The sequence below is a fragment of the Didymosphaeria variabile genome (genome assembly GCF_027946475.1).
Source record: "Didymosphaeria variabile strain IMI 356815 chromosome Unknown scaffold_2, whole genome shotgun sequence".
NCBI lineage: Eukaryota > Fungi > Ascomycota > Dothideomycetes > Pleosporales > Didymosphaeriaceae > Didymosphaeria > Didymosphaeria variabile.
In genome coordinates, this window is record NW_026611621.1 from 3,671,881 (window position 1) to 3,699,400 (window position 27,520).

Sequence of the window (27,520 nt, forward strand, 5' to 3'; positions counted from 1 at the left end):
CCGGATCTGGAACCTTAGCATTGTAGTCAACAGGCCGCTGTACGTCAAGGCAAGTGCTATCGATAAGAGAGTAATTATGTAAGGTATGCCTAGCGCAGTGCACCCGCCACGGCCCCGGGGTGCCGTTTTCCGGGTCCCAGGCTCGTTCACGCTATTGAAGGATTTCTTTCATTCGTATGTATATTCGTAATCAGGCGCAGGGTCATCATGCGGAAATCTGTCTTTATCGCTTATTGTGACGAGGCGCTGTCACGCGCAGGTACGCTCGTATGGTGGCTTTGTATTCGCTCGTGGCTATACCCAAATGTAGGTTCAATAGAAAGCATAAGGCATTCAGGCATTCGGTCCTACACGAAGAACTCGGCTTCGCGAAAACATACTCCGTGCCTAGAGACTTGGTAGAAAGTGAAAGTGCGCAAACCGCCAGGTACCCGCTCACACCCGCTCAGGTGCGGAGCTAGCTTGTCGCATGTCAAGCTCCAAACGGTTCCTAGTTTCAGTGGAGTGCCAAGTGTGAAACATCGTCCTTCCGCGAAGCGAAACGGCAGCAGAACAACATCAATTCTGCCTGACACGACTTTCCTTCTCTCTTCTCATCGCTTTGTGAGCGCTGGTCGTATCGTCAGCGAAGGTGACCATTACCAAGCACTCGTTCAGCTGGTGGCGTGAGTCCGGATCCCTCAGCCTATAAGCTTTTAGCGTCCAACCCTCCCTCGACGGCCCGCCATTTGTGGCTGCAGATCGGTACGCGGCTTCCGCTGTAGCGGTAACATCAAGACATCTGGCATTGTTATAACGAAGGCTGGCCTTCTACACAGTACATCTGCCGACCCAAGCGAGGGCCCTCAGTATATATTGATTCCTCGGCGGAATATATTGCTGCATGCGGTAACACGGCATCGCTCGGCTCCCCCTTCGACGACCGCCTCACGAGGCCCGCCGCATCTCCCCGCCGCTGACCCACGCGACATTCGCCCGGAACAAGCTTCGAATCGCTTCTTCCCTTCGCAGTAATTATTTGATACCCTTTGTACATAATGGCGCCCTCCGCGACGGCTGCGAGCGGCGCAACGGCGCACATGGCGACTACAACCCTGAAAGTCGGAGGCATGACCTGTGGCGCATGCACGTCCTCGGTGGAGTCGGGCTTCCAAGGCGTAAATGGAGTAGGAAGTGTGTCTGTCAGCCTGGTTATGGAGCGGGCGGTCGTACAGCACGACCCCGAAGTCGTATCGGCGGAGCAGGTGGCGGAGATAATAGAGGACCGAGGGTTTGACGCAGAGGTCCTGTCCTCAGACGTACCGTTGGCTGCGCCGGATGAATTTTTGAGTGATTCGGAAGAGGAGGAAGCGGAAGACTCCTCGATCGCAACTACAACGCTGTCAGTGGAAGGCATGACATGCGGCGCGTGTACGTCGGCAGTGGAAGGAGCTTTCAAGGACGTCGCAGGCATCAAGCACTTCAGCATATCGCTATTGTCCGAGCGCGCTGTAATCGAACACGACATGAAAATAATATCTCCGGCGACGCTGACGGAGACGATCGAGGATGCAGGCTTTGATGCGAAAGTTTTGGACACAGTGGCGCAGGTATCGGAACGACCACGGAGTAAAAAGGACAAGAACAAAACCTTGACAACAACAATCGATGTCGAAGGTATGACATGTGGCGCCTGCACGTCTGCGATCGAAAGTGGTTTCAAGGATGTGGAGGGTGTCTACCAGTTCAACATCAGCTTACTCGCAAATCGCGCTGTGTTGGTCCACGATCCGGCGAAGCTTACCGCAGAGCAAATAGTAGAGATCATCGAGGACCGAGGATTCGATGCCAGGGTGTTGTCATCTGTAGACGGAAGCGTACAGCAAGGCTCAGCAAATGATGGTCCCATTCACCTCAAAGTTTATGGACTGCCAAACCAGACAGCAGCAGAAGAACTTGAAGCATTACTCCGAAAGCGGCCTGGTGTCAAATCTGCAACAATCAACTTCGGCACGTCGCGAGCAGTCATTCAGCGAGATCCCCAAATCATTGGTCTACGAGTGACGGTCGAGACCATCGAAGCTGCGGGCTACAATGCCATCGTTTCCGACTCCGACGACAACAACGCTCAACTAGAATCTCTCGCAAAGACCAAGGAGATTATGGAATGGAAGCGAGCGGTCAAGATCTCTGCCTGCTTCGCAGTGCCCGTATTTCTGACTAGCATGTTGTTCCCCATGTTCTTGCCATTTCTCGACTACGGAAGCTGCCGTATCCTACCCGGTGTTTATCTCGGTGACTTGGTCTGTCTTGGTCTTACTATTCCTGTACAATTCGGTATCGGAAAGCGGTTCTATGTTTCGGCATACAAATCTCTCAGTCATGGCTCGCCTACGATGGATGTCTTGGTTGTTTTGGGAACTTCGGCCGCATTCTTCTTTAGCTGCGCTTCGATGCTTGTCTCACTGCTCATCCCGCCTCACTCGAAACCTACCACCTTATTCGATACCAGCACTATGTTGATCACGTTCATCTCTATAGGTCGCTACCTCGAGAACAGCGCGAAAGGCCAGACATCGAAGGCATTATCACGACTTATGTCTCTGGCTCCGTCTATGGCTACTATCTACGCCGACCCCATCGCCGCCGCCAAGGCTGCTGAAGGATGGGACGTTGATGACGAGAAAGATTCACGCCAGTCTATGGAAGGCAATGCTATCGAGGAGAAGACTATTGCCACTGAGCTCATCGAAGTTGGAGATGTGGTCATTCTCCGGCCTGGTGATAAGATTCCAGCCGATGGCACTGTTACTCACGGAGAGTCTTATGTGGACGAAAGCATGGTCACAGGTGAAGCAATGCCGATTCTCAAGAAGAAGGGCACCCTACTTATGGCAGGTACTGTTAACGGCGCTGGCAGGCTGGACTTCGTCGTGACCAGAGCTGGACGTGACACGCAACTTAGCCAGATCGTGCGTCTCGTGCAAGAAGCTCAGACAAGTCGCGCTCCCATCCAACGTTTGGCCGATACTGTCGCCGGATATTTTGTTCCCATCATCATCACCCTCGGTCTGGCCACTTTCGTTGCTTGGATGGTACTTAGCCATGTTCTTCCGTACCCACCAAAAGTCTTCCTCGACCATGCCAGTGGTGGCAAGCTCATGGTTTGCGTGAAGCTCTGCATCGCTGTCATCGTCTTCGCCTGTCCTTGCGCTCTCGGCTTGGCTACACCAACGGCTGTCATGGTTGGTACTGGTGTAGGCGCTGAACAGGGAATCCTCGTCAAAGGTGGTGCTGCTCTTGAGACTGCTACCAAGGTCAACCACATCGTCTTCGATAAGACCGGCACGCTTACCGTTGGAAAGATGAGCGTCTCTAAGGCCGACATCAAGGGCGAGTGGGGTACAGATTCGAAGAAGAATCTCTGGTGGACGCTTATCGGCCTCGCCGAGATGGGCTCAGAGCATCCCATTGCCAAGGCTATCGTTGGGTCTGCGAAGGAGCACCTCCGACTTGGCTCTGAAGGTCACCTTGATGGCTCTGTAGGCGATTTTGAAGCCGTTGTTGGCAAAGGTATCGCTGCGACGGTGGAAGCTGCTTTGTCGCGTGATCGCACCCGGTACCGTGTCTTTATTGGAAACGCCGAGTATCTCCTCTCCGAGGGTGTCAACGTTCCTGACTTCGTCGACGAACCTCTCACTCCCGCTGCCACAAGATCTGCGAACCCTAGGGCAGGTACTCAGACGCGCTCTGCTGGTATTACGACCATTCACACAGCCATCGACAAGACCTATACAGGTACACTGTCTCTCTCTGATACGATCAAGCCTTCAGCTCGAGCCGCCGTCCTTGCTCTCCGTCGCCTCGGCATGACAGCCTCTATCGTCACTGGCGACACTTCATCGTCTGCTCTCGTTGTCGCAGCCCAAGTCGGTATCGACCCTGAAGATGTCCACGCCTCCGCCAAACCCGCCGACAAGAAAGCCATCATCGCAGACCTTCAGTCTCGCGGCAAGGTCGTCGGTATGGTCGGCGACGGCATCAACGACTCGCCGGCCCTCGCCTCAGCAGACATCGGCATCGCCCTCTCCACCGGCACAGACGTTGCCATGGAAGCCGCCTCTATCGTCCTCATGAGTACCACGGACCTCCTCGCCATCCCTGCCTCCCTCTGCCTTAGCAAAGCCATCTTCAACCGCATCAAGTTGAACCTCGCCTGGGCGTGCATGTACAACGTCGTCGGCCTGCCCTTTGCCATGGGCTTCTTCCTTCCCTGGGGTTTCAGTCTGCATCCTATGGCTGCGGGTGCGGCAATGGCATGCTCCTCTGTGTCTGTCGTGGCTAGCTCGTTGCACCTGAGATTCTGGAGGCGACCGAGCTGGATGAAGGTCTCAACGCTTGATCCTGCTGCCGAGGTCCCGGAGAGCGAGAAGGAGGCGGAGAGGCTGGGGTTCGCCAAGAGGGGGCTTTTCAGCACAGCGGTGGAGTGGGTTAAGGAGACTATCGCGGCGAGGAGAAGGAATAGGGAGGAGGCGGGGTATGTGCCGTTGCAGAACATGGCAGAGCATTGAGCAAGTGGAAGGTGTAGAAAGGGTGCGTATACCACTTTTGATGTTGATGTTGGATACCTCAAGCACTTCGCTGCTATTCTTATCTTTTCCTTACTCGTTAGCATGCGCGACGCACCGTATATAGCCGTGCTTTTCTTTAAATATATATGTTGATTGCTATGACTAGCTAGCCAACACTATGTGTTATTGCTACGATGTCCTCATTAGTACTGTTGAAGTAAGTTGGCAATCGAACAACGAACCCTTCTCTTGCTAACACACCTGCCTTGCATATGCTGAAGGGTACCTTCCATGGCCCAGCCCTACCTCAGAGGGCAGTTGCGCGCTAGGCATACACAGAGCGCCCACCTGTCCGCAATACTCGGCTCTGTACACACGGATACGGCTGCCCTACGCGCCACGATACCTTTTAAGTTTCAAGTGGCGGAAGCTGTCCCACCGTGAAATTTAATTGTTCCTGTTTGGGAACCCTTATTCGCTAGCTAATTATTGCTCACTTCTTCACCCTAACTTCTCAAGGCAGACCCCACATGCTTAATCAGAGCTCACTTGTCCCGGCACCACGGGCACTACACACCACCAGCGCATTTGCCATTCCTTTACAATAGGTGCTGCTGCCTAAGAAGAGTCCGTATTTCATGGGCGATCACATTGGCTGACGTGAGAAGACAACCTTGGAACCTAGATAGCCACAACTTGGATTCATGTGATAGCTCGTCTTCAGCTATTGAACTTTGTCAGCTTCAGCTTCGTTACACAGAACTCCACTCCACCCGCCCACAGCGGCCCTTTTGCCTCATTTGCCTGGGCACAGGTAAAGACGCGTCTAGAGCCATCGGCGTGAAACATGGGTTATCAGTACTTCAGAGATGGAGGGGTCCATGTATGTTCATGCTCCAGCACCAGTTCCCTCGCCCTGCTGCAGCAATCATGGCCCATTCTCCAACTTCGATAGGCAAGGAGTGGACAAACAAGGTCTCAGGTCTGGAGGTTCCGGCAACAGCATACTCATGTCTTTCCAACCCACCCAGCCCAAGTCGCTTTCCGCGATTAAGCCGTCCTGTTCCGACGATGCGCCCCGAATACGATGTTGTGGTCGTTGGTTCAGGCTACGGAGCAGGCGTGGCAGCCAGTCGAATGGCGCGGGCGGGAAAGCAAGTCGCAGTGTTAGAGATCGGGGAAGAGAAATGGCGTACGTGCGCACACTCCGCGCATTTCCTCTGAAATGCAGAAGTGAAGCTAATGATTGTATGTTTGTGCACCTTTAGCAGGCGAATATCCAAATTGTCTAGGGGATGCAGCGCTCGAGTTCCACGTCTCTGGGAACGCGGGGAGGGATGGGGGGAGACTGCTGGATCTCGAGTGCGGAAAGAGGACAGGACTATACCATCTAGTGCTTGGTGAAGGACAGAACGTCTTCGTAGGTAATGGGCTCGGGGGAACGTCTTTACTCAACGCAAATGTGTTTCTGCCTGTAGATGAGCGCACACTTCAACTCAGCGCATGGCCACCCGAGATTCGCGAGCATCCAGGCGCACTGGATCCGTGTATGGACTTTCTCTATCGTCAGGAGCCCACGGACGCGGAACTGACTCGAGGTTAGATTACAAACGCGCAGCTACAATGCTCACCCCAACGCCGTACCCGGAAACGTCTCCTCCTCTGAAGAAGCTCCAAGCCCTTCAAAGGCAAGCCAAAGCCATGGGACAAGAGCATAACTTCTCCCACGTCCCACAGACGACGTTTTTCCATTCCGGCAAAAACAATGCTGGTGTTAATATGAAAGCGTCGACTGGGTCTGGACAAGACTGTACGGGAGTGAATGATGGGTCGAAGAATACAGTCTTAGTGACGTACCTTGCAGACGCATGGAATTGGGGCGCAGAAGTATTCTGTGAATGTGAAGTCAGGTATGTGCAGAAGGCAGAAGACGGGAACGGTTACATTGTGTTTTTTGCATGGCATGGCGCAGGCAGAGGGAAATTTGAAGAAGCCCATCTAGAGAAGCTGATGTGGGTTCGAGCTGTAAGTGCTTCCCATTCAGCTCATCTCTGCCGCTTGGGTGGCTAACCGCCTTCTAGAAAGAACTTTGCATTCTTGGCGCCGGCGCCTTGGGTACCACTTCTATTCTACTTCGCTCACAGAAACATGGGCTCCAGGTTTCGCCCTTACTAGGTCAAAAGCTGTCCGGCAACGGCGACGTTCTCAACTTCGCTTACAATACTGACGAGATTATCAATGGTATGGGTACAGAGACACCAGATCCATCGAACCCTCCTGGTCCGACGATCACAGGTGTTATCGATGCTCGCGACCCCAACACCTCGCCAAACGTCTTGGATGGCTATGTCATCGAAGAAGGTGCAATACCATCCGCTCTGGCGCCAGTCATTCAGGTTCTTTTAGAGAATTTACCAGGAAAAACGATGCCGAAACTCGGACGGTATAAAGTGTTAAGGCACTATTTTTCGAGGATGAAAAGCAGGGCTTTTGGACCGTATGCTGTCGGTGGAAGCGTTAGTAGGACACAAACTTATCTCGTCATGTCACACGACAGTAACGAGGCGATCCTAACAATGACGGGCGATAAGCCATATTTGCAATTCACTGGTGTCGGGAGGACGCAGCGGGTTAAGAATGTGAGAGAGGTGCTCAAGACGGCATCTAGCGCAATCGGGGGAACACTCATTGACGCGCCCTTCTATGCTAGTAACAAAGAGCAGATTACTGTGCATCCCTTAGGTGGCGCCATCATGAGTTCTGATGGTACTGGACGGCGCGGTGCTGTGGATCACATGGGTCGCATTTTTGTTGGAGAAGGGGCCGAAGTCCATCATGGCTTACTGTGTGTTGATGCGGCTGTGATCCCGACAGCATTGGGTGAGTACGGTTCTTGACCTGGAATTGTGATCGATTACTTGAGCTCATGGTGCTACAGGTGTGAATCCTTTTGCCACTATTACTGCTCTTGCTGAACGGATCTGTGAGATGTTGCTTCATGAGAAGCAATGGCCAGTTGATGAGACCGAGAATGGGACGATCGACCTGTTTGAAAACCCAAAAGTATGCCACGCCATTGAACCAGGCCTATCTCACTACGATGGGTCGCAAGCAGACGGCGCCGGCGTCAGATTCACCGAAGTCATGGATGGATACATCCATATTGGCGGCAACATAGTCGACTTCGACGTCGCTCACAACGTAGCTAAAAGAGCAGCCAGCTCAGCGAGTCTGTATATTACTGTTGATACGTTTAGCTTAGACAATCTGACATCGCTTTCCGACAACGCTTCGATTGCGACGGGAACCTTCTCCTGCGGCGCACTATCGCAATCACCTTTGATGGTGCTACGTGGGCAAGCCCAGTTCTTCACTACCGACGACCAGATATCGGATGGGACGGATCTTGTCTACAAGCTCACTATGTTGAGCGCTGAAGGCACCACGTACCTGCTGCATGGTTACAAGAACGTGGATTCTACGATGGCATTTTCCGCCTCGATGTCTTGGAAAGCGACGACGACTCTATACACGACCGTCACTCATTTCGATGGAACACTAGCCGGACGAGGAATTCTGCGGATCTCGTGGCGCAACTTCATCGACGAGATCCAAAGCTTTGGAACTCCTGCTCATCATAACGGCGCTCGAGGTACCATCTTAGCACCTTTTCGATTCCTTACACAGTTCGCCAAAAAGACGGCAGAATACTTCTTCAGTCCGCTCCGACCTCTTCAATTTCCGGACAAGTCAACTTCGGGTTACTTTCCAAAAGCTTTGCCCGCCAAGATTGTGGAACTGAGGGCCGAAGACGGTGTCCAAACTGTCTTGAAAGTTTGGCACCCACCCTCTGAAACCACCAAACGCAGCATGCCGGTTCTTTTCATACCTGGCGCCTCTGTAGATGACCAGATCTTCTCACTACCGACCATTCAAGTCAACGCAATCGAATACTTTACTGGGCTTGGATACACTTGCTACGTTTCTACCTTGCGTTTCGGAATTTCACCAGCGGCCAAAGTAGGGTACACTGCATACGATGCTCGAGCCGATGTCAAGGCGGCGATGGAATATGTGAGGGAAGAAGAGAACGGCAAGAAGTTTTATGTCATCTGCCATTGTTTGGGAAGCATCGCTACAGGAATGGCACTGTTAACGGGAACAGCCAATGCTGAATGGATCCAAGGTATGACAGCGAGTCAAGTGTTCATGCATCTTCGGTTCGGAAAGATCAACAGCATCAAGTCCCGCACGCAAGCGCTTCAAATACTTTACAAAGTAAGCACACTCGCAGTACCAAGTCAAAGGTTTGAGTACAATCGGCTTTTGTATTGCCTAACACCGACAACACACTGTACTCAAATGTTGGCGTAGCGCTGCAGTTCACAGACCCCCCACTTAGCACTCAACTAATTCTCCCCTTTCAGACCTTCGCAGGTCCATGGTTTCCAACCGATTCCACGCCAACCTCATCGATCTTTCAACGTTTAGTCGACCAAATCCTCCGCCTCTACCCCGTCGGCACCTGCGGCGAACTCTGCAACTCCACCGTCTGTCACCGCGGCAGTCTCGTCTTCGGCCGCTTGTGGACTCACGCCAACCTCAACCACGCCACGCACAACCACCTCAGCAATTTCTTCGGCGGCATCCACATGTCCTTTCTGTCCCATCTCACACGTATGGGCTCTACTTCCCCACACCATATCCGCAGCAGCCCACCTGAATTCAGAGATTTGGTGACAGAACCAGGTAATCTAGACAGATTGAAAGGCTTGAAAATACAGTTCTTGAGCGGCGGCGCAAACGTGGTGTTCGACCCTTGGAGTACGAGTGAGAGCTATGATTTGTTGACGCATGAATTTGGGATGGGGGACTATGAGAGGGTGGTTGTGGGAGGGTATGGGCATTTGGATAGCTGGATGGGGAAAGATAGTTCGAGGGATATTTTCCCTAGAGTGAGAGGGCATGTGGAGACATGCGAAGAGGAGGCACAGGAAGTGTAGAAGAGGTTGTTGATGCCTAAGTTGAGCTTAATAAGTTGGCCGTACTTGCTTCAGACGCTTGGGAGGAATGTGTCCACTGCCTCGCGATTGAACCTTCTTGGAGCATTCAAATTCTAGGGCCGTTTCTAGGGTCAGGGTGCCTCTTCGGTCCTTGGGTCTGGCTACGCATTTAAAGTGTTTCTTGGCGTGTAGGGCTTGTTAGGTCTGCAAGTTTACCTGATATTGTAAGCATTACGAAGAATTTAATATGAAAGGAGCTCAGGTCAGATACCAACGGGATTAGGAATTACATTATGTATCGCTCGCTGTACACCTCGTCGCCTTTGAAATAACCACGGGTAAAAAAATTGAGATATGCCGTTCCAGAGCGAATGGATGCACACTTGATCTAGTGCTCGCAGTCCGACTGCAATGCTTCTAGATGTTCCAAGATTACTGCAGCCTCGAGTGTCAACGAAGACCCCCCCCTTCTTCAACAACATCCTCTCCGCCTCCCAGTACTTCCACTTAACCTGAATACTTCTTCCCACTCTCTTAGCTGGCCGCCGCCACCGCCTCGTCTCCCACCTCGACTTCTGATACTCTCGTTTCCGTCGTCAACACCCCACCCTCCCATGTCTCCATACTGAATTCCACTCTGTGGATCATCCGGGTCGATCTCTCCTAGCTCAATCTTGGTGAGAATCATCCTCGCCAGCCGATTGAACAGCTCATCCACATTCTCCCCCGAGAAAGCAGATACCTCGACTGCAACAGGAATCCCATTCTGCCCCGCCCAGCGGCTCGCCGTGTCGAAGGGAACTTCGCGACCTTCAGGCGCGATCGTCGCTTTGGAATGATTCAGCGCGGGTATCGTGGAGCGCGAGGAAACGGAACCAGCTGCTGAATCGGGGCCGTCGCTATTGTAACTGCTCGCGTACGAGTGCGAACTCCCGCCTATCCTTCCCCCTCCTTCCTCCGCAACATCCATCTTATTCCCGGCGAGTATCATCGTGCAGTCCGGGCTCGCTAGGGCGCGCACATCTTCCATGTATGTCCTCAATCCTTCAAACGACCGCCAGCTCGAGACGTCGTAGACCAGTATTGCGCCGGCCGCGCCGCGGTAGTAGGATCTGGAAACCGAGCGGAAGCGCTCTGTGCCAGCTGTGTCCCAAAGCTGTAGCTTTATCCGCTTGCGGGTACCGCGAGAGGGGTCACGCGGGTGAATGTGCACGATCTTGGAGGCGAATTCTACGCCGATGGTTTGCGAGGAGAGGATTTTCCAGGATGAGTTGATGAAGCGGTGGAGCATGCAGGACCTTTTTTCTTGTTAGCGCACTCCTTCGACAGAAAGATGCGAGAGAGAAGTGAGAGGAAGAGAGGGAAGAGAGACAGAAAGAGACATACTTTCCAGCACCGCTTGGCCCTAATAGTATGACTTTCGCAAGGTAATCATACATGCTACCCAGCTCCTGTGCACTTCTTTAGCATAGCATCTTCCCCGAGGATATGCCCCGTACCTACTCTCGCCGTCTCCTCGCCGCTCCTACTCGATGCATTGCTTTCTTTCCGGGGCCGGCCCATGATGTGAAGTCGCGATGTGAAGTCGCAACACGAAGCCGCTGCGCGGGGATAATGCGCGAAGTAAAGTGGTAAGAGGGTGAAGACGTGTATTCGTGCTCAGAGATAGGTTACTCAAGGCGCGCGGTCGGTGCGCCGCAAAGGCGACTGTTGCTGTGGTGCTGTGTTGTTCAAGGCTTGGCTGGGTGTCTTATCGATGGTACCGTTGGCAGCTAGCGAACCGCGGTTCAGGGTTCCGTCACGCGTAGGGTCGACCGACGGGACCTGCACGTGGGACCAAGAGGTCGGTACAGATGTTGGGCACCTTTTGTATTTGTTACCTGGTATATAAAGGTTGGTCTGCAATTGTCTGGAAGTCAAATTCGTCGACGGGTTCCAAACGTTTGACTTAGATGCTCCCTTTGGGCCCAACGCGCTATACCATGCGGCAGCGAAAGCTTATCTGGGAAGCTTGGAGAGGCTGAACAGGTTTGCTGTGTACGTACTGCTTGCTTTACTTTCCTGCGGGTAGAGGTATGTCACATGATCAAACTTCGAGTTCGGTGTTCTCCACATAGCTTGCTGAGATATCGTATCCACGGGCATGCCTGCTGAACGCCCATAGGCGAGTTGACGATTGCAACATGTTCCATGTCCTTCACTTCAGTGCTTGAATCTCCAGCACGTTCAAAGTCTCGTATCGTTCGACGACCCATGAGGTGTGATGCTGCAGCTATGCCATAAAGGTGTAAGGCTGAAAATAGAGGTGCTCAGAAGCCAATCATTGAAAGGCAGAGACTAGAGAAGACATCCTAATGCAGTATCCTATCGTTTCCTCTGAGGAATTCGCTATGACATTCTGACGAAGTTCTAGATTTGGCTAGCGCCAGAATCCAACACTGTGAAACCTCGGCTTGCCAGCGGTACGACGTCATCACACACCAGGGTTCGCGGCAACGCCGATCCCACACAACGACAACTTCTTTTCGGCCCTTTCAGAACATTCCAGCCCCATCAACGAGCCTTGCCTCCTTCTACCAATAATGCCATCTAGAATTTTCGACTTGCACTAACATTTCAGAAAGCGATTGCTTCGGCACCGGAAGCGCAAATAAGCCGGCGAGACCGGTTTCAAACAGCCAACGTCACTGCTACGACGGCACTTCATGAAACAATATTACTGCCAAGTTTTGCGGCCAGACATGGTCGCGTGCCCTCTCTAGAGTTCCTGCGTTAGTGGCGCCCCACGCCTCGCCCATGCGTGGGCTTATTTTCTATTTCGTCACTCGCGTGACTTTTATTTCCTCTTCTTCCGCTGTCGTGTGCGAACATACTGTCTCTTTCTTAGCATCAATATACTCAGTCACTCTCAGCCACCGTTCTTGAAATCAAGTGTGAAAGCTGAACCGTCACACTGTCACTCTCACAACTTTCTAGATCCCTCATTACGCGCCTGCCTCGCAGGGCACCCGTCTCGAATATGACTTGGCTGAACAAGATCAATCCGACACCGTCGTTTCCAGAATATACGGGGCCGTACAAAGTTGGGTCAGTGGATGTGGAAGTACCAACAAGTCAGCTGGAGGCGCCTGGACGGTCGGACAGCCCGTGTACCAACCTGTCAACGGTATCATTCCGCGTATTCTACCCGGCACGGCCAGAAAGTGAGCAGAAGGGCGTTAGATGGATACCCAGCCCTCAGAAGGAGGTTGTGAGCGCTTATGCAAAGTTCCTAGGTGCGGGTAATGCAATGGCAGGGTTGTTTGCGTAAGTGAACACAATCGAAGAGATGTCTCGGAGAGACTGGCTGACCTCGTGTAGGACACTTCCACAATTATTGTACTACGTTACGGTTCCCGTGCATCACAATGCCGATATTCTCGAGCCACCGACCGAATCGAAACGTTGGCCCGTAATGATGTTCTCACACGGTCTTGGAGGGTCCAGGAACGCATATTCGCATATCTGTGGCTCGTTGGCAAGTCACGGTGTTGTAGTTGTTGCACCGGAACATAGGGACGGAAGCTGCCCAATCTCGTTTATTCACACGCCAGAAGAGAAGGCAAAGATGAAAACGATAGCATACAGGAAGGTGCCCCACAAGGCGTCCAAGGAGGTATACGAGGCACGAGACGAGCAGCTACGGATACGACTCTGGGAGCTAGGCTTGATCCACGAAGCTCTCCTCAAGATTGACAACCGGATGCCTCTCAAGAATGTTGCGGAAGACCAGAAAAGAACAGGCGGGAAGGACATGCTTACCATGTTCTCTCACTTGCTAGATGTTCATGAGCCGGGCAAGATCTCCTTCGCTGGTCACTCCTTCGGCGGAGCGACAACAGTACAATTCGTCAAGTCCGTCTATTACCACAATGCAACAAAACTCAAGTCTTATCACCCACTCTTCGCGCCTGCAGAAGACTCGAGTATCGTCCGCCAAATCACCCCTCAGACGCCTGTCATGCTCCTCGATTTATGGACGCTACCCATCCAGAGCCCGACAACGTCATGGCTTCGCAATAAACCCATGCCGTGCTACGATTCGCCAGCCGGTGGCTCAAACTTGCTTGCTATTCTCTCCGAGGCATTCTACAAATGGTCGTCCAATTTGAACGACACGAAGCGCATCGTCTCCAAGCCGACAGATTCCGCTGTCAAGTACCCCAATCAACCAGGCCCGCACATCTTCTACCCGACAGCCTCGGCGCATCTCTCCCAGTCCGACTTTGGTGTTCTCTTCCCGTGGATCACGACGAAAGTTTTTGGTGCGAAGGAGCCGGAGCGGGTACTCCGCCTCAACGCGCGCGCCATGCTGCAAATCATGCGTAATGCTGATATTGAAGTTGCAGCGACCAGTAAAGAGGACATGGAGCTGCAAGATGTGGAAGGATTACAAAAGGGAGTTCCTCAGGACGAGAAAATCTTGAGTCATGTGGAGGAATCTATAAGAGGTTGGATTAGCCTAGGTACGGAGCTGTATGGAGGATTGAGCGAGGTGGAGAAGGGGCCTGGAGACGCAATGGTCGAGGGAGAGGTTCTGGGGCAGGTGGTGAGTAACGAAGAAAGAGCGATGGCGTAGGCGATGATCTGAAGCTCTTGTATATCCATGGTGTGGCGCTGGTGTTCGTCTGTACATAGCCGACATGGCGTTTTGGTAGGTTTGCATGGTTGGCGTTTGTCTTTAGGGTCGATACCAGTAAATAGAGATGAGCACCTGCAATGATACGATGACATGAATCAAAAAGTATAGGCCTGACTCCAGCCTGACGCGTGAACACAGTGATGAATCTGCAATGAAGTGACGAGCTATTGTCAGCCTTGGATCACCTTCTTCAACCCCTTGTTTTCTCTTTCGGCACTTTTCATCACGTGCTGTTAGGTAATGCATGGATCTATTGATGTTCGTGGGACTAGCTGTGATTTGACTGAAATGAAACCGTGGAACGCTGCTTGCTACCGTAGTACTGGCAGCTGCGCGGTCAACCTCTGCATTGCCCATCCCACTTCCATCATCTTCCATCTTCCATACACTTGTCCATACACGCGCCGCTTAGACCTCGCCAGTCATGGTTGGGCAGCTTGTGCATCCCGTTGTGTTCCGTACTCACTCAAGAAAGCGCGTCGGTGGCCCGTGCGTTAGCATCGCTTCTACATTCAGAAAGAGCGACAACTCGCTTTCTCCACCTGTATAAGCCTGAATGTCGCCAGTCGAATTCCTCACTCTTTGAAACTACACACCTACGTTGATTATCTGACTCAACTTTTTATTATCATTAGTTGATTGCCTCCACTGCCCGAAAGTCGAGCAGAGTAGAGTGTACTAGCCGCCAACAGGAACACCTTACTCGCTATTGGTAGCATCGCTGCCACTCGAATCACACACCTACCACCCGAACTCGAAGAGTTGACTCATATTATATGACTAGGAGGTATCAAATCTATTGATATCATTCCTGCGACCTGAGCCGTGTGGCCACTCTGTCCTTGCAGACCCAAGCTATTCTGGGAAGGCGCCACCGCGGGCAAACAGCCCTCTTGACGATTTGCAAACGACTTTGCCGCGCCACCACGACAGAGTAGTGCTCGTCACCCCAAGGGAGCTATCAACGCAATTCCATGACCCCCCTTGTTCACTTTCATCGACTCCTTCGTCCTTCAGATTGATCTCGCTCTGCCCTTGCATTGTCCATCCTGGATCAACACACACCACAATGAGCGGCAAGGACGAAGTCTTGTTCAACACACCCAAGTGGCTACTTGATTGGCAGGCCGAAGCTTCTGAGCAATTCTCTGACTTTTCCCTGTCAGACGAGTTCCAGAAGATCCACGAGGCGAAGGCCCGTGGCGAAGACCCTTTGATAACAGTCTATCATGTTTCGCATGAGGACCTCGAACAGTTTTCGGAGGTTAGTTATCAGTGGAACAAGCCTACGGAAAGTGGAGATCAATTGCGTGTGCGCGAAGAGCATCGGTCGTCCATGAGCGATGAAGTAGGAGACGATGAAGCTCGCAATGCAAGACGGCTTGCAAAGTTAAAAACGAGAAAAGCCTCGCAGTCTTCCGTTGGCGATGCACGCAAGGCAACTCGAAATGAAATAAAATCCTCAGCATCCGGCTTCGCACCACCAGAGGAGACCATCGCGGAATCGTCCAAGGCTGGTGCAGCTCGAAGGCCCTCGGCATCTCTACATACCCCTACTGCTGGCACTTCGACAGCTGAGGTGGAAAAGACAGAGGTTAAGACACTATATGAACCTAAAGCGCCACCTGACTGGTACGTGTTTCTCTCACTTTACTCCTATGACTCTGTGATCGTAAGTGATAAGATTTGACTGACTAATGCGGCTGTTAGGCTGAGAGCAATCTTGACCACCTCACTGAATCGAGAGCTAAAGCGGCCGGACAAGGATCGAACCCAAGCTCTATGTGCAATCGAGGCGTTCAAGGATCGCATTCGACGCTGTGAAGACGCGACCGCCGCTGGAAAACTTAAAGCTCAGCTCGAAAAGCTCTTTGACGAACTGCGTGATTATGTTCACAAGGCTGAAGTCTTGCTTAAAGGCGTTGACAAATACGTCGTGCGTAAGAAAAACATGCTGACAGTTGAAAATGGCCTGCCACGGATTTTCGCGAGCACACAAGTTGACTACCCATGGGATTTAAAGGCGGACGCCTGGCAGCTATACCTCCGCTGGTATGAGCAAGACTTCAAGCCTGACTTACTACGAGGCATCGTCACGCGAAAGGAAAAGAACCGCTCCAGTGACAGGATTGATCCGGAATGGGCCAAGAAGATCAGCCCTAACTTTCATGGAGAAGGCCATCTTGTTCTCGGCCAGTGGTGGCCTACGCAATTGTGTGCTAAGCGGGACGGTGCTCATGGCGCTCCACAAGGCGGTATTTGGGGCCAGAAAGGAAAGGGCGCATACTCAATCGTGCTGTCGAGTGGTGGCTATAAAGACAAAGACGATGGCGATGAAATTTGGTATTCAGGAACCGACAACAAGAATTCCAACAACAAAGACCCAACGGAAAACACCCAGCGGTTGATTGAATCTTGTGAAGAGTTCCCGAACCAACCCGTCCGCGTTTTACGTTCCTCACAGCTTCCGCTTACAAATCGCTATCGCCCGAGAGTCGGTTTGCGATACGACGGCTTGTATAAGGTGGTTGGGTACGAAATTCTGGACAAGGCGAAACAGGAACATCTGTTCAAGTTGGTTAGGTGCGAGAATCAGAATCCCATCCGGTGTGAGGATAATGCTGCACGGCGGCCGACCAAGTATGAAGAAGACGAGTACACGAGACTCAAGAAAGACGGGCGTTACCAGTGAGCATTACAGTCGTTATGGGTTGAAGTGACCTTGGACCGGCGTTACACGAGTAGGATAACGATTGTTTGTTCGCTTTACAGTCATACTATGCTGTCATGCTTTCGCACGGTTGTCCTACTTGAGCGAGGCATTGAACTGGGTTTTGGGAGTAACGGCGTTGTGGGAAAATTCACGAAGTCCATGCGAACAGGGATCACGGCCTCGCCTTACTTATTGGGCTCCATACTTGATAGCCGGCCTAGGCGTTTTCATTTTACTTAATGACTCCTCTGAAGTTTCGGTCTGCCCAATCGTCACTGTACTCGAACTTCAGGTCCCGTTATGGATGCGTGGCGAGCGATTGAAGCTCGTGTCAGGTAGTATAACGGCCTGTGAGGGCATTCGAATGATATCGGACATGATAAAGAGATAAAGATACTGAAATATCTTTACAATCCGCTGAAGAAGACCCGGCGTCGAACCGGCTAATTGCAGACTCTCGACGTTCAACGACTGCTAGTCACCGTTCTCCATGTTGTGTGTTTTACCCCAAGACACATCTTCGAGAGGCAGACCGCACGGGACGAGGGGTTATTAATCCGAATCCATCCCTTCACCACGGACTTCGCATTGGCTTTGTACACACGACAGAAGCGCTCGCGGGAAGTACACAGCTGCTTGTGAGTATGTTTTGCTGATCAATATATCAAAGCCTCGATGGAGACATCCTGATGTACACAGGTTTGCCATCTTCATCGATCATAGGACCGATTTTCCCATTCTTTACTAGCTTTCAGTCGAATGTTCACGCTGCTCTCTAGACTCATCATCCCGCGTCACACGCATACAAATCATCATTCCAGTGTCAAACGTCAGACGTCCGGAATGCAATTAAAGGTTTCAATGCCACGCTTGCGCTCGACCAACCAAAAGGAACATCATGTTGATCCACATCCCGACGTGGCGGTTCTGCGCTTCTGGATTCGATTATACCCGCAGGTGAGTGTTGTGATGGCGAAACATTCCTCCCTTGACGTGCTACCCTTGCTTGGCACACTTATATACGCAACCATTTGGTATAGCTGTCTCTCCTTCTCCTGCTTACAATCTGTCGTTTAATCACCGTCTTATAAGACTCTTCACTCGTTAGTGGGCTGCCATCACCATGGCGCCCTCTAGTCCCATCTTCGCCATGCGCATGGTGACCTCCATTCTTTTACTTTCAAGCATTGCATACGCAAGCGTGCTTCCGCCCCATAAGATTTATAATCGACACTTACCCAATACCATCAACGTACGCGCGCCCACCGAAGACGCAGCAATTACACACAATGTCGACGACGTGGCGATCGTTGCGAACGAGAAGAAGGACGGCAAGAACTTCTTCAAAGAGCTGGGCAATTTTCTGAGCGAATTCGACCCTGTAGATATTTTCCGGACGATTCTTGGTGGGCTTCTCGGATTAAAAGTTGATGATGCGACAAACGGTTCGAGTTCTTCGCCTACGACGACTGTTTCAATCACACCAACACCCATAGAAGCAACTTTGTCTACGGTGAAGACTACATCGACGAAGACGGTCACTACAACTCAGCTGCGGAAGTCTAGCACGAGAGCCGAGCTTGCATTCTCCATCTTGCCGATCTTTCCAACCGAGGAGCCTCTGGAACTTACAGGCCTTGCTCCTACCCGAGTGTTCACGCCACATCACATCATCTTCACGCCAGGGGCGTCTGCATCAGTGGATGTAGCAGCGTCGGTCCATGCAGAAGTTTCTGTCAAGGTGCTGCCAAGTGGGCCTTTCATCAACACTTCCGCTGGTATTCCTGCACACAAGCCCACCCCCATTGTCGTCTTCGACAATTTCGAAACCTCAGCGACGCCCTTAATCGATGATTTTCTGAGTGCTATAGAGACAGATGGGGCCCCAGATCCAGAGAATCTACCCGATCTAATCGCCACTGCCGCACCGGTCAACGCAACTACTGCACCAAATGCCACTGCTTCCGGGATCACCGTAACATATGAACCTGAAGAGACTTTCTCCATTCTTCCTTTCATCCCACCAGGCGAGGACCTAGCCGATAACGTCACCAACACAGGGCCATTTAATTCATCCACCGCGCCAATCACCGCTACTGGAGAAGTCATCGAGTCATCCGAACCCGAAGAAACGTTCTCTATACTGCCATTTTATTCGTCAGGTAAGGGCTGGTCTGACATTTTCAGCCTCCCAGCAACCGTCGATGAGATCCCCCCTCTAGAGACATTTGAAGTGGTTACTACCCCAGTCACTGATGTTCCGGGAGCGACCTTACTACCAGTTCAGACCGAAGAAATATTTTCTATACTGCCATTCTATTCGTCAGGCAAGGGCTGGGCTGATATTTTCAGCCTCCCAGCAACCGTTGATGAGATCCCCCCTCTAGAGACATTTGAAGTGGTCACTACCCCAGTCACTGATGTTCCGGGAGCGACCTTACTACCAGTTCAGACCGAAGAGATATTTTCTATACTGCCATTCTATTCGTCAGGCAAGGGCTGGGCTGATATTTTCAGCGTCCCAGCGACCGCCGATGAGATCCCCCCTCTAGAGACATTTGAAGTGGTTACTACCCCAGTTACTGATGTTCCGGGAGCGACCCTACTACCTGTCGAGACTGTTGAGCCAATGTCTATCCTTCCCTTCTTTGGGCCAGGCGAGCATCTATCCGATAATGTTACAATGCCGACCCCTACCGAACAAGTCCCAGAGCTGCCGATACCTGTCTTTACTGGTCTCGAAGAGTCCTTGAATGCTTTTGCAGGGGAGGATGTGGCCATTACCATGCCAGCAGAAGTTGAAGCAAATACCCCACTGGAGACAGATGGTCCTGATTCCAACGACCGCGCGCCTGTTCCACTCCTGGAACTTGTAAATGGCACCTATGTGCTGCCAGCGACGAAGAAACCAGACTTTGTTACCCCTGTTCTGTCATGGCCACCGCCAGGGTTCAACGTCACTGCAAAGCCAGCGGTTTCCACAAGGAGGGGCCCACCCAGAAAGACATCATCTAGGAGAAGCGCTCTTCCGACGTGGCCTAACGTGTTTACGCCCCTACGGCCGACGAAGCCTATCGTTCTCCCACCGCCACTCATTCGTCCTACAAATTTCCCCCTCAATCAAACTTTCTTCGCAAACCAAACAAACGGAGCTGCCAGTGCGGTCGCGAAGTCATCCCGTCCTCTGATATTGACAAACCCGCTTCGTCCTACGGTAGAGGCGCTTCCTCTGCCCAGACCGTTTCCCCTACCTGGACCAATCCCACCATTCCCTCTAGCAGGACCATTTTTCAACAATACAAGAGGCATTAGACCCATCGGGCGACCAACACGCCCATTTATCCTGACGGACCCGCTTCGAACAACACCTGAATCGTTTCCTACCCTTATCCTTGCGAGCTCGCCCCGTCCTCCCATTGAGACTTTCGAACCGCTTGATGCGAGAAGCACCACAACGAGGACTCTCAAGATCAGGAGTACCACTATCAAAACTGTGATCGTAATGCCAACCCCTGTGGGAGACGTTCCTGATGTGTCGGTTCTGGGCGTGGATGTACCTGCGGATGAGCCATTGCCTAGTGATGCGGGTTTCGTGGGCCCGGAATTCCCGTTTGATGAGGGTGAGGATATTCCTGTCAGCGAGAATCCGAGGCCAACTCTTCCTATCAATGACTTCGACGACCCGGACGTCTCCAACGGCATTCTATCGCCTACGGCTACTCTGATTATCAACGACTTCGACGATTTTGATGTCTCTAGCGATACTTTGAGGCCGACAATTGCTCCTATCCTTGGTGATGTCGGCGAGTTGGACATCCCAAGTGATCTTGTGGAGCCGAGTGCTGCGCCCATTATTGATGACTTTGGCGAGTTTAACTTCTCGGTTGCTCTCTCCGCACCAACACCTGTAGAGACAGATGTCTCACTACCTGACGTGCCACCATCCTTCGTGGACTCCCTCAAAACTTTCACCACCATCGCTAATGTTCTGCTCCACCCTGGATTGGGAGTCAAAGCTACTGGAAGTGCGGAACTGGACATTGCCCTCTTAGAAGACACCACCTTCCCCTCAGACCTCGTCGTCTCGAAGCTACCGCTCTTTACGCCAACGCCCACACCCCGTCCTCTCTCCCACATCATTAGCGCCGCCCCATACCCCACCTCGTCCTCCCCTCAGGTTTTCCCCTTCCTAAGCCTGTGATCGACATAACTAGCGTAATGTTCCCCACAGGGGACTCCGTGAAACGCCTTGCTGAAATCTGCGGCGACGGACAAGTAACAACGGTCACGCTTCCCCTGTTGCAGAGTTGGTACGGACCGAATGCGTACCCTAGTTTGAGGAGTTACCCAGGATGTGCGCCAGCGAACCCACGACAAGCCATCCAAGCCCCCGGGCTACTGAACTGCACCGCACTGGGTCGAGAAGTGCAAACATGCCAGAAAGCAGGGAAACGCGTGTTGCTTGGGATCCGCGCCGATGCCCCCTCGGCTGTGAACGGGAATCTAAAATGGGGAAGTGCGGATCCTGGGGTCCTGGGATTGAAGCTGCCGCTGCCGCTGCCGCCAGGCCCGTTCCTGGGCCGCCCGGGACATCCGATTTTTCCGCAGGCTGGGAACTTGACGACGGTGAAGGTGGATGGGAAGACGGTCCCGGCGCCGAACCTGTTCGATGCGCTGCATACGCCTACCGGACTCGCGGCGACTCTGTTCTCCCTCTTTGGCGAGGGCCATGCTGAGCGTGCGGATCTAAGGCCGCTGGGTCCGGATGCGCCGAGCAACTTTAGCTCGGATAAAATCATGTGGGTTGCGAAGCCCCTCGGAGAAGAAGTGGTGGTGGACGGGTTTGATGTGCGGACGCCGGGGCAATGGAAGGGAACGCCGCAGGCTGCGCTTGTGGAGAGATTTGTGAGTTCGTTGAAGGAGAGCGTGGAGAAGGCGTGGAAGGAGGAGGGAGTAAAAGGGGGTTTGAATGATCTCGGGGTAGATGGGCCGGGGGAGGTTGTCAGTGGGTATATTTGAGAAGAGGGGATAATTGTTTGTTTCGATGTTTCTGAGGGAATCAGCATGTTATGACATTACGACTACAATGTATCATCTACTTAAGACCATCAATGCACGAATGCGGGGTGCTGAACACGAGATCACAGAGGCCGACTGCCTACGTCTTGATGCAGAACCGCGGTTTCACAAAGCAGAAGGGAAAGATGGATGTAGCAAATGCTCTGTATTTGCTGTGGTTATATACATCACAGCTGCGGCGCAAAATGCCTTTAGTCAGCAGGCCCAGGCACCTGCAGCGGATGCTGTAGCCATCCATGCCTTTCATTCAATCCATGGAAAATCATGATCGTGTTGTTGAAGTCCATCCCAATCGTTACGCCGGAAACCTGAGACTCTACAAGGTAATCACCTGATTAAAAGCCCAGGCAATACTACGATGTATGAAGATCAGATACGCACTGTCGACCAAGTAACGGTGTGTTGTCGAAGGAGCGAGGCGCTGGAGATCGAAGATCTACCAGCCACCGCCAGCCGAAGCGTCGCCCCAGCCATCACCGTTGCCGGAAGCCTCGCCATTGTTGTCGGCATTGGCCCAATCACCAGAGACGCCTCCAGCATCAGCACCAGAGTCGCCCCAGCCGCCACCGTTGGTGTCCTCGGTAGGAGGAGCCTTGCAGCGCTTGACGGTGTGTCTATGTACTGTTAGTGAACAGATATACTATCAAAGAGTGGTAGCAACTCACCCGAACTCCTTGCAGTTGTTGCACTGTACCCTAGACCAGTCTTTAGGCTTCGGGCTATGAGTTATTAGTATCCAGTAGGATCTTACTGGGACATGAGATACAGGAATACGTACCAATTGCGGGACTCGTGACCAATCTCGTCGCAGTTGCGGCACTTCATGACACGCTCGTTGGGGCACTCGGTCTTGCGGTGACCGTACTGGTAGCAGTTGAAGCACTGCTGACCACTGTCTCCACCTTCGCGAGGCTTAGGGGACTCAGTGCAGTCGGCCTTGCGGTGTCTATTGAGATGTCAGTCATTGCGATAGATAGGCAAGGTGGTGTACGAACCCGGTCATCCCACAATTGAAGCAGGCACGGTCGTTACCACCGCCACCACCATTAGGACTATATTACGGTTAGTACACAACAAGCGGGTAATGTTGAGAACTCCTCACCAGTCACGCTTCTGATGCCCCTCGAGACCGCAGCCATAGCAAGCACGACCACCACCGCCAGCAGACTTGGGACTAGGCAAGGTCAGTACGATATAGTCAACATGAAGATGTATGCACTCACCAGTCACGCTTGATGTGGCCCTCTTCACCACAGCCATGGCATTCACGACCAGTGCCACGCGTAGCACCAGCAGTCTCGTTGTTGCCGCCATCAGCCTGACCCCAGGTATCTTGAGCACCGGAGAAGTCGCCACCTGAGTTGAAGTTGCCGCCGTTCTCCTTGTCCTTGTCGCGACGATCATTGTCGTCGTACGCGCGGTGCTTCTTGGAGTTCTTGTGTTCGCCCCAATTCCTGAAGGGGATCCTACGGTCGCAGAGCTCGCACTGGACGAAGTCCGGCGGAGTGGTGCGGGCCGCGTTGTAGGGGTTAGCCCCAATGGTGTTCAAGACAGGACCACCACCACGCGCCATCTTGAAATGAAGATGAGAATGAGATCTAGGCGAACTAGAGTCAGTGCAACGTGATTTATCATTTGAGACAGAAGCAAACAGATGGCCGTGAACTGCACAAGGCTGGGGAGACCGGAAGTTTCCGTCAGTCGAAGGGCAAGCACACAAACCGTTTTTGCGCGCAGAGCCATGCTGTAGAGCAATATAGACAGAACTCACAGTAGCTTTGTCGATAGTCGAATCCCAATGACCTGCTCAGCTCGCCCAATGTATGAGCGAGGGACTAATTGTCGAGGAGGTTAGGAAGAAGGAGGCGTCGGTGGGGGTGAAGGGGAGGTCTTCATATAGTCGGCAGGTGCGACCACAAGACGCTAATTACAGGCCTAGCTCAAATGGAGGTGGTGGGCAAAGAGTGGCGGAAGCGAGCAGAAGAGGGCAGAAGGAGTGAGAGGTAGGCCGGTGAGGGACGACCGGGACCGGGTACAGCTCGGACGGCAGACGGCAAGCTGCAGCTGGAGTGCATGTCTCAGCGTGAGGCTCATGGCAAACACTATATGAGACGCCATCTCAGAGCATGCGACTGCGGGGGCTCAGAGTACCCCTCACTGCCATGTTCTGGCGCTTGGGGGTCCGATAGGAGTTTCATAGCTGTGGCGTCACTCGACGCAATAGCTCCGCCATGTCTTAGACCTAGAGGGGATGTTGTTTGCTCCTATACGACGCAGATGTAGCCTTTGGAAACGTGGGTGATGTGTTTTCCATTCTCCAGTTGCTCTTTCGTCGCCTCGAGGCACTCGCTCCAATATACGCGTACAGCTCCTTCTCCCCTTTCCGCGAACGGCAGAGTATTGGGGCGGACCTCATGCTCCTTCCGCCAATGCCTCCTCGCCCTCAACGCCTTCTTCGTCACTCGCCGCGACGCTCTTCGGCGGAGCCTTCCAACCGCTCCCCGCTTGCACGATCGTCATGACGATAGCTAGCCCTGTTCCGCACATGAAGAGCGTTTTGATGCCCTCGCGATACGCATTTACCGCTATCTCCTTCCTCTGTCCCTCCAGAGTCCCCACGAGCGCCGGGCTACCCAGAAGCCTTCGAATCAAGCCAGTCCTGTCCTCGATACCCGCCCTCGAGAAACCCTCTGTGAGGGACTTCTGAAGGACGCGCTCGAAGATACCACCTCCGATCGCAGATCCGAAGCTGCCGGAAAAGCCGCGAAACGTCGCAAGCAGCGAGAGGACAATGGGATGGACCTCCGGCAGGGTCAGATGGAGCAGATGGACGAGCGTATAGTTCAAGCCTGCACCAGCAAGAGCCCCATTGCAGAATACCATCAGGACATACAGAGCGGGGGAGCTGTGTGGCGTGGAGATGAAGGCCAGAACGATAAAAGTGGCCGGGAACAGCATGTTGGCTACAAGAGTGTGGATGTAGAAGCTCCCCTCTCGGCGGATATGGAAGATCCCAGCTAGTAAGCCTCCGGTCGCGAAGCCTGCATTCGTGGGAATCAGGATGGTTCCAGCAATTGCGCCCGGCCAGCCACGGACCGCAATAGCATACACTGGCGTGTAGAACAGGACAACCCAACGTGCCATCATGACGCCTACAGTGGCAAGGCAGATAAGGAGCGTGCCCCGAGACCGAAGGACTTTGATGGGAATGACCGGATCCTTGGCAATGTATGTTTCGTTCAAGACAAAGACAGGGAACACGCAGGCCGAAAGGATAAGAGGAGTTGCCAGGATTCGAGGGCCAGACAGACCAAGGAGGAAGAGGATGATGGTAGCGATGAGCAGCAGCGCTCCCGAGTAGTCGATTCGGGCAAGCTTCTGACTAAGGGATCGGTGCTCAAGATCACTGTTGTTTGCTTTGTACCCAGACGGGATACCGAAAAGGATGCCGAAACCTGCTAGGATGCTAAGAGGAGCTTGGATGCCGAAGAGGGGTTTCTGTAGGAGTCAATGCTATTCGCTCCTATGCTTGAGGCAATACTGACCCATCCAATCTTGGGCTCCGCGGCACCAGCAATGACTGCTCCAAGGGAAAGGCCTACGGTCATACCGGTGTTCGCCATCCCAATGAACAGCCCACGACGCTTGGAGCTGACCATCTGGATGATAAGGATTGTTGCTACGATGAGGATGCCAGCTCCACCAGCACCGGTTAATGAACGTCCGACCAGGAACCACTTTAGCGAGTTTGCAAGCGAAGTAATCAAAGAGCCAAAGCATATGAGCACCGTGGAGAAGAACATGCACAGCCGCGGGCTGAAGAGCTGGGAGAGGCGTCCCATGAGTGGAGCAAGAGCGGACATGGCGATGAGGTACGACGAGGTGAACCATGTTGCCTCCTCAAAAGAATCTAGGTCCGCTGCTATGGCCGACTGAGTTGTTGTGAGGATGGAGATGTTGGCGCCTGGTAGAAGTTAACAGGCGAACAACCAAGGTCAGGTGGGGCTGTAATGAAAAAGCAGGGAGAGCGGAACGGAATTGAATTGAGGAAGCGCAAAGAACGAAAGGGTGAGAGAAAAGAGCTAGTACAGCACAAGCAAGGGCTTCGTAAAAGCACCATGGAAAGAGCGCGCGGGCAGCTATAGATGCCCTGCTTTGGGAATTACAGGCCGTCAAAGATGCATCCTCTACTCCGCCTTGGTGTTGGCTCTCTCTCTCCGGATTTGGGCGCTGCGGTTGAGGAAAGAACGCTTGGGCAGCCTTTCCTTCGCTGGTCTTCACCGCTCACATTTGAGCAGGACGGGGAGAAGTTGATGGGGTTGGGGACAACAACGCGGCCTCGCCTGTTGAATTGCGCCTTCTCCAGCTCCAGCACTTCGCCCAGCTCCAGACCGGCGCTTTGCAGGGAAAGAGCGCTTGTGCAGCCCATTGCCGGCTTTCGGTGCTTGATTTCACGTGGAGCGAGTGAAAGTTGAGCGTGTCGAAGACAAGGAGCTCAAGGGTTTGCCTTGCTGTTGGCTCGAGCCAGCTCCAGGTCTCGCATCGCTCCGGACTTGCGCTCGGCGTTCGAAAAAGGAGTGCCCAGGTAGCCATACCATCGTGATGAACCATCAATCTTCGAGCTCGGTGACGAGGGCATGGACTGCTTACAAGCGACACCGAAATAGAATTCCAGAGCCAAATGACATGAAAGGATAGAAGGTGCACCAAAGAGGGCAACGAGATGTGGCACATAGACAATTTGAATGGTAGGCAGGATTTCAAGGGCCAAGAAGAAAGGGTACGTACCTTGCAAGAATATCAACAGTCCGATTGATGTACATACCACCACTCCACGCAGTCTGGAGAAAACCGGTGCCTTATCCTCTCCTACGCGGCTTCCGTCTGGGCTTGCTGGCGTATCCCCATCGCGCAGCAGCGGTGCTCGCTCCTCCGGAGTATCTCTAACGGACATTATCGCCGCAAGGAAGTCACAGAATAGATCAAGAAGTCTATAGCGATGGATCTATGCAGGAAGAGATGAGTTCGGAGCAAAATCACAGCGTCATGTTGGATGCAACAAGGATGACAAATGCTAGCGATGTGTCACTGTCTGTCGACCGCGCCTTTTTGTCCGCATTGGAGCCTACGTTCGCACATCAAGTCGTCTGGTTGTAGAGCGATTGGATCATGATCTTTTACTTGTTGGAGTACGTTCAAGTGTTTTATTTTTGGCTTCCCATAGTTGCGTGACGAATTGCCGTGCTGCGTGATCGTGTGACGTCGGGGCATCGACGCGCTGATTGGTGGAGGCTTGGCATATGCGGCGCTGCGCCTGGAGCTTGATGAACGTGTATAGCTGGCATCTTTCACAAACACGTCCGCTTTACCGACGCCACGTCGGGGACTTGTGCATACACTCACCCAATGTTCTGAATGTCGCGATGATACCATTTGTCTTGCCTTCCCCCGCCGAGAGTTCACCACGATGAAACCGCGATTACAGCGGCTTGTG

General features: G+C 52.8%; 9 protein-coding genes across 9 annotated transcripts; 6 read left to right on the forward strand and 3 right to left on the reverse strand.

Moving 5' to 3' along the window:
* Positions 1-1,037: 1,037 nt before the first annotated feature.
* CCC2 (Cu(2+)-transporting P-type ATPase) lies at positions 1,038-4,550 on the forward strand (the record flags this gene model as incomplete). The annotated part of the gene is made up of 1 exon (XM_056211721.1): positions 1,038-4,550. One exon carries the CDS (start codon positions 1,038-1,040, stop codon positions 4,548-4,550), a length of 3,513 nt encoding a protein of 1,170 aa, XP_056075194.1.
* Positions 4,551-5,480: 930 nt separating this feature from the next.
* On the forward strand, positions 5,481-6,153 carry N0V89_002918 (uncharacterized protein; the record flags this gene model as incomplete). Its single annotated transcript, XM_056211722.1, has 2 exons — positions 5,481-5,742; positions 5,819-6,153. 2 exons carry the CDS (start codon positions 5,481-5,483, stop codon positions 6,151-6,153), a joined length of 597 nt encoding a protein of 198 aa, XP_056075195.1.
* Positions 6,154-7,093: 940 nt separating this feature from the next.
* On the forward strand, positions 7,094-8,963 carry N0V89_002919 (uncharacterized protein; the record flags this gene model as incomplete). The annotated part of the gene is made up of 3 exons (XM_056211723.1): positions 7,094-7,430; positions 7,489-8,828; positions 8,940-8,963. 3 exons carry the CDS (start codon positions 7,094-7,096, stop codon positions 8,961-8,963), a joined length of 1,701 nt encoding a protein of 566 aa, XP_056075196.1.
* A 1,062-nt stretch (positions 8,964-10,025) lies between these two features.
* On the reverse strand, positions 10,026-11,116 carry N0V89_002920 (uncharacterized protein; the record flags this gene model as incomplete). The annotated part of the gene is made up of 3 exons (XM_056211724.1): positions 10,026-10,851; positions 10,940-11,004; positions 11,057-11,116. The coding sequence occupies 3 exons, from the start codon at positions 11,114-11,116 to the stop codon at positions 10,026-10,028; spliced, it is 951 nt and encodes a 316-aa protein (XP_056075197.1).
* Positions 11,117-12,572: 1,456 nt separating this feature from the next.
* Positions 12,573-14,171, forward strand: N0V89_002921 (uncharacterized protein; the record flags this gene model as incomplete). The annotated part of the gene is made up of 2 exons (XM_056211725.1): positions 12,573-12,859; positions 12,914-14,171. 2 exons carry the CDS (start codon positions 12,573-12,575, stop codon positions 14,169-14,171), a joined length of 1,545 nt encoding a protein of 514 aa, XP_056075198.1.
* Positions 14,172-15,303: 1,132 nt separating this feature from the next.
* Positions 15,304-16,926, forward strand: N0V89_002922 (uncharacterized protein; the record flags this gene model as incomplete). Its single annotated transcript, XM_056211726.1, has 2 exons — positions 15,304-15,866; positions 15,945-16,926. The coding sequence occupies 2 exons, from the start codon at positions 15,304-15,306 to the stop codon at positions 16,924-16,926; spliced, it is 1,545 nt and encodes a 514-aa protein (XP_056075199.1).
* Positions 16,927-18,070: 1,144 nt separating this feature from the next.
* On the forward strand, positions 18,071-21,966 carry N0V89_002923 (uncharacterized protein; the record flags this gene model as incomplete). The annotated part of the gene is made up of 2 exons (XM_056211727.1): positions 18,071-21,068; positions 21,179-21,966. The coding sequence occupies 2 exons, from the start codon at positions 18,071-18,073 to the stop codon at positions 21,964-21,966; spliced, it is 3,786 nt and encodes a 1,261-aa protein (XP_056075200.1).
* Positions 21,967-22,462: 496 nt separating this feature from the next.
* Positions 22,463-23,599, reverse strand: N0V89_002924 (uncharacterized protein; the record flags this gene model as incomplete). The annotated part of the gene is made up of 6 exons (XM_056211728.1): positions 22,463-22,640; positions 22,692-22,745; positions 22,805-22,972; positions 23,022-23,078; positions 23,129-23,200; positions 23,250-23,599. The coding sequence occupies 6 exons, from the start codon at positions 23,597-23,599 to the stop codon at positions 22,463-22,465; spliced, it is 879 nt and encodes a 292-aa protein (XP_056075201.1).
* An 839-nt stretch (positions 23,600-24,438) lies between these two features.
* Positions 24,439-26,980, reverse strand: N0V89_002925 (uncharacterized protein; the record flags this gene model as incomplete). Its single annotated transcript, XM_056211729.1, has 3 exons — positions 24,439-25,524; positions 25,572-25,990; positions 26,815-26,980. The coding sequence occupies 3 exons, from the start codon at positions 26,978-26,980 to the stop codon at positions 24,439-24,441; spliced, it is 1,671 nt and encodes a 556-aa protein (XP_056075202.1).
* Positions 26,981-27,520: the final 540 nt, after the last annotated feature.